Genomic DNA, 12,205 nt, shown 5'->3' on the forward strand with positions numbered 1-12,205 from the left:
CGCGGGCGCTCGCACCCGCCGCGCTTGGGGTGCACATAAACAAGGTCTTGTTTCTCGTTCGGCGTGAGAGGAATATGGGTCAGAATTAAGCCGTACTGGATGATGGCACCGCGGATTCGGAACTGGGGTGCGAAGTGTGTTTACGCCTTGTTGTACGGGAGTGAGAGGTGTGGTGGATTTTCTCCAGATGAACATTGTGTTAAGGCAGTTATTATGAGCACAAAACCTAATGTGTCTGTTCCTTACAGTTGTGTTAGCTGCTGTTTCGGGTTGATTTTGCTTCCTTTATTCTCAGTAAAATTTCCTTCCATGGAGCTTATTTTTTGGCATGGGTTGTGACGGAAGTACTTCTTTACTTTAAAATATATTTAAAATGCTGCTTTCCTCTGTAAAGTTATTTTTAATTAAAAACGAGGGATTGTACGTGTTTTGTCACTTCGTGTAATTTGTAAAAAGAAACAATAGATGAAACAGGCTTTTCTATTCCTGTATTTTCTTGTATGAGAATTTCTAGTATTTCAGCATTGAATTGAACTCTTAAAAGACTGGTGGCAGAGCCTTTGCAATTGCTCATTGTACATGAACTTACGTTGTGTTGTAGGAGATTCTTTATTATCTGACATTTTTTAAAAGTGTAGCCCTATTTTTAAAATAGAAAGCAATATTTGGAATTTGGCCTGAGATTCCTTTTAATACAAGTTTTAAAATAGAATTTAATTGTAGCATTAAAAATAACCTTGTTTTTTACAGTCTTGTTGGTCTGTCATTGGACATTACTACTGAAATACCCAAACTACTTTTATATTGCAATTTAAAAAGGAGCTTACCATAAACCAACTGTTACTGCTTGTACAGTATTTACACATTTAAAAATAATGACAATTTAAAAATACAGTATTAAGACATAATTCTCATTTTCTTGGCACGCAACCACGTTTCTTGATGCGAATCTGAAGTAGGTCAGCGTAAGCTTTACTAGTTTTATACTACACAGTAGCTGACAGTTAAATGTCTTGCTTTCAGTTTTAATTTTAAAAAGAAGTTTTTGGCTTTGACAGTAGTCATGCTGTGGGAATTGCCTAGGTCAGATATATTTCAATGGTGTGTGAGAGAAAAAAAGATAGCAGGCTTTATTTTTCATTGGATACCCAAGACTGCTTTTTAAACCTATAATTCAAATGAGATGATTTTCCTGTTTACCATCTAGGTTTCCACAAAACTAGGGACTTCTTATCCCCATATAGTGCCATAACTTGGTTTCCTTCAAATAACAATTAAATTGAATGCAACTTTGGTTTTTGTATTTAAACAATATTCAGGACTAAAATCTTTTTAAGAAAAGCAAAATTTAAAGGTTGAATTAGTAAGATGTATTTTAATTTGTAAAAGAACAAGGGAAAGGAATCTTAATACTTTTAAACTAAGTATGAATTATGTATGCACTGAGTAAAATGGTTGAAAATGATAATGGAGTTTTTTAAAAGTAAGTCATGATTTAATTCTTGATAATTGTGATTTATACATCTTTTACAACTTAATTATTTTGACTTTAAAGTGAGAAAAACCTCTTAAGTAGAGTGTACTACTTCAGTTTTTGGTACTTTATCTGAAAAAGCAAAAGGCCAACAGACTCCTGAATCTCAAAATGTTCCATTTGTATCATTTAAAATTGTAATAACACACTTACTAGAAGTTATATTTGCAAAAGTACTTCTTTATAGTTAAAACTTAATAAAAAATATCACTGGATAATAAGCATGAGTGGATATATTTCACATATAAACTCAACATCCCTCTTCCACAAAATTGGATTTCTGTGATTCAAGTAGGAAAGACTTCATTAAAAAGGATAAGTTCCTTTAGTACCTCTTCTTCTAAGAGATAGTATTATTTGTTAAAATTCAATCGTTTTAGATAGATATGTTTACAGTTGTTAAGGATCTTTCCATTTTTTAAAGGCAGTAATATCTTTTGGGCCAATTTTTTATCGCTTGATGTTTTAAGAGGTTTTTATTACTTCCTGTATCATCCTTTGGTACCTTTGCCATTAAGAATTTAAAATTCGTTTCAGAAAAAATATGGCATATAAGAACTATCAAATGGGTTTGCATTTAGGTTGATCATTGTTTCTAAATTACTGGACTGATAGATCACAAACAAGTCTGTGCTTGTCCTCCTACTCTACAAATATAAATATAGTATGTGATGTAGGCCATTAGCTGGACAACAAGTTATTATCTCAGTTCATAATTAATTCTGTTTATTAAAGTGAAATGCTGTTTGATAAAAGCATTTCATTATAATTCTAAATGTTAAATGAGTCTTTGAAAAAAGATTAACTATTCCAAACTGAAATTATGGTACTGATGACTAATAAGAATTGGATATGTTATGTATAATTTAACTTATTCTAGAAAACGTACAATATTTACTACTACTGACTATATGTTCATGTAATGATCTGTAAGCACCTTCTATTGATGTCCAGGTTAACATACCTCTTATGTTTCTTTTTTGGGGGAGGGGAGGTTTGAGACAGGGTCTTATTATGTAGTTCAGCCTGGCCTTGAAGTCACTCTGAGGCCACCCAGGCTGGCCTCAAACTCGTGGCAGTCCCCCTGCATCAGTCTGCCAAGTGCTGCAGTTACATGCATGAGCCGCCATACCTGGCTTAAACTGTATTTCTTACAAATGGAATAAATCTCATACTCAAAGATATATGCCACCGTGCCTGGCTGTACCTATATGTTTCTTGACCCCCCTCCCCCCACCTCATTTTTATACCATAAGACAAAAGGTACATGTTACTAACACTTGTTGCTTGAGAGATTGATTTGTAGAGATGTTTTAATATTGAATGTGTTATATAGAGTTATTTGTATTTTCTAAACAGAATTGTAAAATAAACTTTTCCATAAAAACAACTAGTAAACCCATTTCTTTTCTCAATGATGATTTATACTGGCAACCTAAACCTGCAGTCCAGCCTGTGAACTTCTTTAATTTACATTGCACCTTTTTTTACTTAAAAAAAGAAAAAAAAAAATCAAACCAGGTTTTCTCTTCTTACCTTCAATACCTTTTGGTTCTTCTTTTTTTTTTTTTTTTTTTTTTTTTTTGGTACCAGGGATTGAACTCAGGGCCTTGTGCTTCCCAGGCAGGCACTTAAGCCGCTGAGCTATCCTCCCTGGCCCCATTACCTTCAATACCTTAACAACTAAAAATACATGTGTATGTGAAAATTTATATTAAGCTTAAACAATAATTAACTTTGATAAGTCTTTATCCTTTTTAAAGAATTTTACATGGAACCAGTGTAGAAATGGAATGGAAAGATAGAACATAAACATTACATTTGAGATCTATTTGTGGTTCATCATACAGGAATAGACCATATGTTGGTGGTAAAGAATAACACATTTTCAGTTAGGCTGTAACATATACAATAAACTTTCAGGTAGAAATTCAGTGGAAGTCCCAATAGTTTGTTATAGGAAATGTTTTAATCTGTTGACTCAAAAGACAAGTTCAGGGATGCATAAAATAATTAGTTGTTGTAACTTTTATTTACATTAACTCTTTGCAGGTGACACCTTATAAATCTGTTTTGAGACAGGGTCTTGCTATGTAAAGCAGGCCTTCCTTGTACTTACTGTGCAGCCCAGGCTGGCCTACAACTGGTAGCCATTCTCTTGCTTCAGCCTCCCAGGTGCTGGGATTATAAGCTTGCACCTCTGCACCTACTTTTCTTAAAACAGTCCTATAAAATGAATCATCTTTTCTACCCATTTTAGAGAAAGATAAACTGGTTTCAGGGAAGCCACAGAACTGCTTTGTTATCAGAGCCTGGCAGCAGCATATTCCAGGCCCAGGGCTCCTTGTCTTTAACACTGTAAGGCAGTGGTGGTGAATTTATAGCATATTTGCCAAAGCAGGCTATTTGTGTTAATGAAAGCTCTAAAAGCCTTGCTGTCACCTTAGGTAGGATAAGGCATACAAATTTTCAAAACCAGTACATTTTAGATTTAGAATTTTAATATAGGGATTTTTCATGTGGCCCACTTTTTAAATAAGTAATGTTGTTTTTATTTTCCTAATAATTGTGATGGCAGTAAACATCTAGACAGAAGTGATTCGTTTCTACCGTAGGACAGTGAGCAAAGTATGGTGATCATAAGATTTGTATAGTAATACCATATTGATCCTGATTTTTTTCTTCTGTTTTAAGACTGGTAGTTAGGTGGGATTAAGTGTACATAGGCACATGTGAATCTCAAGTATTCTAAGAGTTGTTTAGTATGCAAAAATATGCTAGGCTTTGTGAGGATACTGGTTGTTGAGCTCACTAGTTAGTTGACTGTAGGGGGCTATTTGTGTGCTGCTTCTGCTTGACTTTTTTTTTTTTTTTTTTTTTTTTTAAGAAGTGCTCATAAACATCACTCAGGAGCTTTTCTCTGTGGTGGAGTAGTGTTGTGAGGCAGTAGGGAATATAATACTGTAAATCTGACTAAAAAAAGGTTTGTGTTTTCAGAATAATTCAGTGTGGTGTTGAGCTTTACATCTATGGTAAACATTTTAATGAGTAATTGTGGCAGAGTGTCTTTGCAAGTTATAATAAAGAACAGGATGGTGATACGGCTACTCCACATTGCTAGCCAGAGTGGACCACAGTTACCCATTTTTGCCTCTGCTTGGTGATTTAGTTGATTTCTTTTTTCTTTCTTTCTTTCTTTCTTTAAATGTATTTAGTACAGGTTCTGCAGGGTCTCACTACACAGATTGGACTTGTAGTGATCCTCCTGTTTTCAGCTTCCCAAGTACTAGGATTATAGGCATGTGCCACCATGCCCAGTCTCATTAGCCATCTCAGCGTGCGGGGAGGGGGAGTGCAGCATGGCAGGCCGGGGATTGAACCTCTGGGCCCTATGTCTGCCTAAGCAGGATCTTGGATTTTAGTTGATTTTTCTTCAGCTTTCTGAAGGGTTCTAAGAGTTCAGTATAGGAAGAATCTTGAATCTTCCCAGTCTGACTAGGGTAATAAAGATGAATAAGCCCTAAGGCCTTAATGTTCTTCATTTCTGAGTATGAGATTATAATAGTTAGCACTCACCATTGGCCCACATAAATAAAAATTATAGAACATTTAATTTTTTGAGACTGGCATTTGCTTTTTTGTTTCATGAACTGCAAATACCTCTTGTCTGTTAGAGGAAATAGAAACATAAGGTTTCAGAATTAAGTACAGGGTCTTATCAGGCATTATTACAGTAACTTCTGTATATGTTACAAGAAGTTGCGTGGGAGGTGAGGTTTTTATATTTCCTCCTGAGAACTAAGCTATTTGGATATCTATTTGGGTTTTTTAGTTGAGAGAGTGAGAGTCTATAGAGTGACAGATTCCAGTCTGTTATGCAGCTTGGAATTTAGGGTTAGAAAAGGGCATATTGTGTACAACATTGTGTGTACCATCTCCTTCAAATAGCCCTGCCTCATAAAACAGAAAAATTATATGAGCCCATTATCTGTCTCATTTTGAATAGAAAGGATTCAGATACCTTTATCCTAATTTTAACCTAGGATTATCAAATTGATTTGAGTTTTCACTGATTGATTAGTGATGCCTAACAAAGACGTAGGAATAGAAAATGACTGTATATATATGCCTTATAAGTGAATTACTCTTTTTTATCTTCTTTTTTTGTACTGGGGATTAAACTCAGGGGTTATTGACTACATACTTAGCACACTTGCATGCTTTCTTTAAATTTTAAGATGAGGCATGCTCTTTCTCTTAAAGTTTAAGATGAGGTGTCGTTAAATTGCCCAGGCTGGCCTCAGACTTGGTTTTCAAGTAACTGGAGTTCTAGGCATATGCCTCCATACCCAGTGGCTTTCTTATTTTGAGCATCTTATATTGCCAACTCAGATGAGAATAGACTTCTGTTAAGTGGCTACTTCAGTTTGCACTATCCATAGCCCTTTTTATTTTCGCAGCCTATACTGATAATCTTTTACCTGCTATCTTAACCATTCTCTATCTTCCTTTCTTGTAATAGATAGAAGCTGCAACTCATAGACCATTGCCTCATAAACCTTTCTCAAACTTCGAAGAAGGTGGTCTGAACTATGTAATATGCAGTTGTGGTGCATACCTGTAACCCCAGTGTTCAGGAGGATAGGGCAGGAGCATCATCATAAATTCAAGGCCATTCAGGGCTACATAATATGTGCGGGAACAGCCTAGATTACATACTGGGACCATGCCTTAAAACACCAAAACAAAGCAAAAAAAGAAAAAGAATATAGTTCTGTGTTAGAGCACTTGACTACCATGTATTCTCTGGGTTCCATCCTAGCACTGTGAAGTTTTTTTGGGCTTTTTTTTGGTAGTTTAGACTGGCCTTTCTGTGTGAGGTAAGTCCACTTTCATTAGATTTTTTGTTTGCTTTTTTAAATGTATTTAGTACAGGGTCTACAGGGTCTTGCTACATAGATCAGACTTGTAGTGATCCTCCTGTTTTCAGCCTCCCAAGTGCTGGGATTACAGGCGTGCACCACCATGCCCAGTCTCAGTCACTGTCTCAATGTACCCCGGGGGCAAGGACGACAACAGGGATTGGTCGCTGTGATTTTTATTAGTTTTTGCTGAGCTTAAGAGAAACATTTTCATTTTCTTTTTTTTTTTTTCATTTTCTTATATGTAAAGTTCATAGGCATTCAAAGACAATATAACAAAAATACAGCAATCAGTGCAAAATTAGTAATTCAGGGTATTACACTAAAATAAGCTGTTTGTATAAAAGGAAGCCAAGAACTTGTGATTGCTTTTGCAATGTATTTAAAATTTTAATTGAATGAGTATCACTTCAGCAACATCTTGCTTGATATAAAGCTGATATCTCTAGGATATGCATTCCAACAACATGCTTTAGTTAACATAAATGAATCACTTCCTCCGTTTCATTGTGGTCATTAGTTATATTAATGGCACATATATAAGCAGTCTAAACATTGTGTAAATCGTCTACGATATGAAATTCAAGTCATTATTAAATGCATGAGCCCTTTTAGTCAAACAAGAGCTATTACCAAGCAACACTTGGGAAAGTTGTACACACAAAAGTTTCTAGGAAGAAGGCCAACATTGATCTTGAATATGGTCAGTGGTCAAGGAAAACTAAATTTGATATGTATTGTTTTGCTATCTCCTAATCGAAAGACACCATAGGATTGAAAAGGCTACCATTCCTTGGCTGGGCATGGTGACACATCCCTATAATCCCAGCACTCAGGAGGCTGAGGCAGGAGGATTGTTGGAGATTTAAGACCAGCCTGGGCTGTAAAGTGAGCACTGGACCAGCCTGAGTGAGCTGCATAGCAAGACCCTGTCTCAAAAAGACAAAAAAAAAAAAAAAAAAAAAAAAAAAAAAAAAAGGCTACTGTTCCTTACTTTAAGCCGCTTACCCTCATGTAGTAGCTATACAGTCTGTATCGCCAACTGAATTTAACAAAAGTAAGAGTTTGTTAAATGTGTTAATGATATAAGCAGGGGTATAAACAGATACGGGTAGATAAGGGAGAGTCATTGAGAAAATAATGTTGCTATTGGCAAAATGTAGCAGAGTAGCCTCAATGAAAACATTTAAGTGATAAACTATAGATCCAAACACACTTAACATTACCCTTACGGGCTTCTTTATTCTAACTAGCAGGAATTAAATTCAGAGTTGATGACAGTGAGCTTTACCAATGTGAATAGAGGAAAACTAGCTTGCAGAATTTATTAAGTACACATTCCACCACCCAGTTACTATATACAAAGATACAGGAATTAATGCAAGTTAAAAAGAAAGAAGGGGATGAGGATGATTAGGAAACTAGAGTAGAGGACCAGAGCACAAATAAACAACACCATTACCTAAACTTGGCAGTTCTACGGCTACTTTTTACTTTGCCTGGTACCTGGCCTTTTCGTTTACTTATTTTACTTTTTTTTGATAATTGATGTCACTTATTTTATCAGGTTGGCAGTATTAGCTTCATCTTTGATTATTTTCCTTTGGTTAAAAGGTATTTTAACTAGTTGCCCCATTTACAATGTCACTTAAATTTCTTCCTGTCTTATTTCCACTGCCAAAACCATGATTCAGTGCTTCTGCATCCTATAACTGGATTATTACAGCAGCACACAGCTGTTTTCTGTCCTTGGCCTTTCTTCTCCAGAAAACTATGCAACATTGCTATCAAAATAGATTTTCTTTTTATGTGATCCCCTTCAACAAGGCTTTAGTGGCTGGGGATACAACACCTGCCTGGCAAGCACAAGGTTCTGAGTTCAATTCCTGTACCAAAAAACACAAAACAGAGTAAGATAAAAGATTGATAATTTCTTCTTTCCCACCATTTGCTATCTATAGATTTCTATCAAATTTCAAAGCCCTGTATAATCTAACTGTATTCAGTGAATAAAACACTATTTCTTGCTGTTTAGTAACATTCAACATCACCCTCAGTTCAGTGGGTGCTTTACTATTTGTCTTACATCTTGTGGTTTTACTTCTGTTCCAGTGTTGTTTCTGCTTTGTATTGTAGGGATTGGGGATTTGGCTCAGCGGTAGAATGTTTGCCTATCAAGCCGGAAGCCCTGGGTTCGGTCCTTGGCACCAAAAAACCAAAAAATAAACCTCCTCTAAAAAACGGTTCAACCAAAAAAGTACAATAAAATCAAAAAAGATCAAAAACAAACAAGGCAACTGCTATGTATTGTTCCTGAAATCTCCACTCCTGTTTGCAGTTCTACTTAATCATGTTTGGGAGTCCTAGACCAAGTCAGTGTAGTAAGAAACATTTATTAGCTATTGTAGTCCATATTGACCATTTTTCTTAACTTCACATTGCGTGGTGAATTCTGTAGGATTAAGCAGTAAGTCTTTTTCTAATAAAGTCCTTTGAAACAAGAAACAACTTCTGTACCTTTTTATCTAATGGGAGACACTAGTGACTTTCTCTTTGTTTACTACATTTTAAAGTGTTTTTTTCTCCAAATTAACATTTCTGAATTTGATACATTTAATGTGGTAGTTTTCTTTCCCAAGCAAGTTATTCAACTCTTGGTGCATTTTGCAGAGTAAAGAAATTATAGTAATGTAATTTTTAGCCTTGTGCAGATTTTAAAAGGGCAGAAACAGCTCAGGGATGGGAAGGTAACTTAGCGGTCTAAGCACCTGTCTGGCAAGCCCAAGGACCCAGGTTTGATCCCTGGTACTGCATACCATACTGGCCTCAGAACCCTGGGCACAGAAACCCTGGGCACACTGTGCAGGCACCAAAACTGGGTGTGGTGGTGTATACCTGTTATCCTAGCTCTGGGGAGGCCGAGACAGGAGGGTCACTATGAGTCTGAGCTGTGTAGCGAGACGCTATACCAAAGAAAGACAGGCAGACTCAGCTCAAGCTCTCTAATGAAAAACATGACACCTAATCATAGGATTGTAGAATGATGCTGCTTCTCTTGTATTTTACTACCATATCACTCTTAGGGCTCATGTATAATCACTGGATATAGAACCTAAAAAATCAGAAGCCTTACGTCTTTTTGAGGAGTCTCAACAAATACCTGAATACAAGGGAGACAAAAACAAGGACACTAGGAAAAATAATTCTAGCCTCTGACACCACGACATAACAAATAGTTGTTAGGTTTTTTCGACACAGTAAAGAGACAGGGAAGATAAAAGAGGCCTTTATTGACTTTCAGGGTGTGGAGAAAATCTGAGGGAGACGGGGGTCCTCTGAGCTGAGATAAGGAAGACTGAGACTTTATGAACTTTGTTGGGGTGGAGCTTGAGGGGCAGGCTCAGTTACACTTAAGGAGCTGACTGGGGTCTCCCTTGGGTTCTTGTGTCTTAGTTACTCTTTCCTCATTGCTGGGACAAAATACCTGACATCCACAACTGAGGAAGGAAAGGTTTTTTTAGCTCACAGTTAGTGGAGGTTTCAGGCCATACGTGGCTGACTCCAAGACAGAGCGACACATGTAGGAGAGCAGCAATTCATGGTGGTGGAAAACAGCAGACAACAATGGAGGCCTCTAGTAAACCTCTCTCCTCTCTTTACATTGTAATGCAGATTGCCTGCCCCAGGGCAGCATTCACACCCATAGTCCCCAGGATGGATCATCAACTAATCACAAACTCTACAAGCCACCTCATTGACTACATGAAGCTTTGGGGAACACCTACATACAAAGCATAACAGTGTGGGAAATGTATTCAGGTCCAGGGTGGGGAAGAAGGAGGAAGTGGTCATTAGGAAGATAAGCTGTTACTTTGAGGATTCAGCCATGTTGAGTCAGGGCAATGATAATATTGGGCCAGAACTTATCAATAGTAAGTACAGTCCAACTCCTAAATGGATAACATAAAACTTCACATGAAAGGCTTGTGTATCTCTGTTCCACATCATGCTTAGCCTTAACAGTCTGAAGAGACAAACCAAACATAAGGATCAGACAGGTATCACAAAGTTTATAATTATCAGACTGAGTACTGAAAATACCTAAGATTAATGTTCTTAAAGCTCAAAATGGTCAGCATGGAATAATAGGCAGATCAGCAGAAAAACAGAAACTCAATTCAAAATGGATATTAGAAATTAAAAAATGTAACAAAGTAAGTGCCTTCAGTGAATGCATCAGAGTGGAGATCACTGAAAAAAGACCAAATGAACATGGAGGTTTCTGGAGAAACTTGAAACTCTAAGTGTAAGGAAAAAAGTAGAACAAGTATTTAAGTGACACTTAATAAAAGGTGTAATGTTCATAATGGGAACATCAGACCTAGGAGAAAGAAACAGAAGAAACAGTTGAAGTAGCAGACTTGAGAATTACATGACAGATGTCAGTCCAGATACAGGAAACTCAGAGAAAATTACAGAAAAACATTGTATAAGAGAACAGAAAATTGGAGATGACCTGGGGTCCTCCGGATCCTGAATAGACCCAGAGCACAGGCCCAGCACGGAACCCTTCAGCAGAACTCCCTGCAAAGAGGCTAGAGGCAAGACCCACCCAGCTGATTCAGGAGCAGAACATCCTGCCAGAGAGACACAAAGGGTTCAAGTCTAACGGCTGCAGCAGAAAGAAGTGGAGAGCACAGCAGCCAGATCCAAGCAACACCCACCTGGAGGAATCTGAACTTCGTAGATCCAGACCTGGTGCTAAGGTAATAACTATCCAAGCTCTTCACCAAAGGTCAGAAGACAGCGGTATACAAAATGACAAAGAGAAGGAACAAAAGGCAGTCTCAGGCCCCAAGTCCACCCAGTACAACTGCAGAAGACACTAGCACTGAGGAAACTGGAAATCACACTCCAGATATCTCTGAAATAATAGTGTTGACAGTAAAGAATGAACTGCAGAAAGGTATAGAAGAAATCAGATCAGAAATAATTTCGGAACTAAAAAATGTAGTGGTAACTATAATCAAAGAAGTACTAAGTGCTTCTAAAGAATACACTGATAAAAAAAATAGAAGAGAATATAAAAATGATGGAACCCCTGAATAAACAATTTAGGAAAGAAATAGAATGTATGAAACAGGTTCAAAGTGATATACAGGAAATTAAAACCTCAGTAACATGCTGGCAAAACCGTTTGCGTGAAAGTGAAAATAGGCTTTCTGACCTGAAAGACACCATTGCGGCTAGTGAAAAAGTAAGAAAAGATCTCTTTAAAACAACTAGGATGCAGGAAAAAATAATTCAATACCTGCAAGGTATTGCAAAGTTGAAGTTGCAGACTTGAGAATCACTTGACAGATGTCAGTCCAGATACAGGAAACTGAGAGAAAATTACAGAAAAACATTGTAAAAGAGAACAGAAAATTGGAGATGACCTGGGGTCGTTCATCTTTGATGCAAACAATGTGAGACTGAACAATGAACAATGTGAGACTCATAGGCATCAATGAGAAAGGAGGAGTCAGTACAAATGATATAAAAAGAATATGGACAAAAGTAATAGCAGAAAACGTCCCAAATATGGGGCAACAATCTGACAATCCTGTAACCGAAGCATATAGAACTCCAAATAATATCAATCCAATGAAAACCACACCCAGACACGTAATAAGATTCCAGAAATTCAGCATAGGAACAGTATACTAAAAGCCGCTAAAGAAAAGAAACAGATCACTTTTAAAGGAAA

The 12,205-nt window shown here is 36.9% G+C and overlaps 1 protein-coding gene across 1 annotated transcript in view; it reads left to right on the forward strand.

Moving 5' to 3' along the window:
- The first annotated feature begins 80 nt into the window (after window positions 1-80).
- The window catches only part of Rfx7 (regulatory factor X7), a 143,959-nt gene continuing 131,834 nt past the window's right edge, over window positions 81-12,205 (forward strand). Inside the window, exon 1 of the mRNA XM_004638985.2 lies at window positions 81-167. Coding sequence (XP_004639042.2) covers window positions 100-167 — 68 coding nt within the window. The 5' untranslated portion in view covers window positions 81-99. The remainder of the gene's footprint in view (window positions 168-12,205) is intronic.

Source organism: Octodon degus, unplaced genomic scaffold (assembly GCF_000260255.1).
Source record: "Octodon degus isolate 3935 unplaced genomic scaffold, OctDeg1.0 scaffold00105, whole genome shotgun sequence".
Classification (NCBI taxonomy): Eukaryota; Metazoa; Chordata; class Mammalia; order Rodentia; family Octodontidae; genus Octodon; species Octodon degus.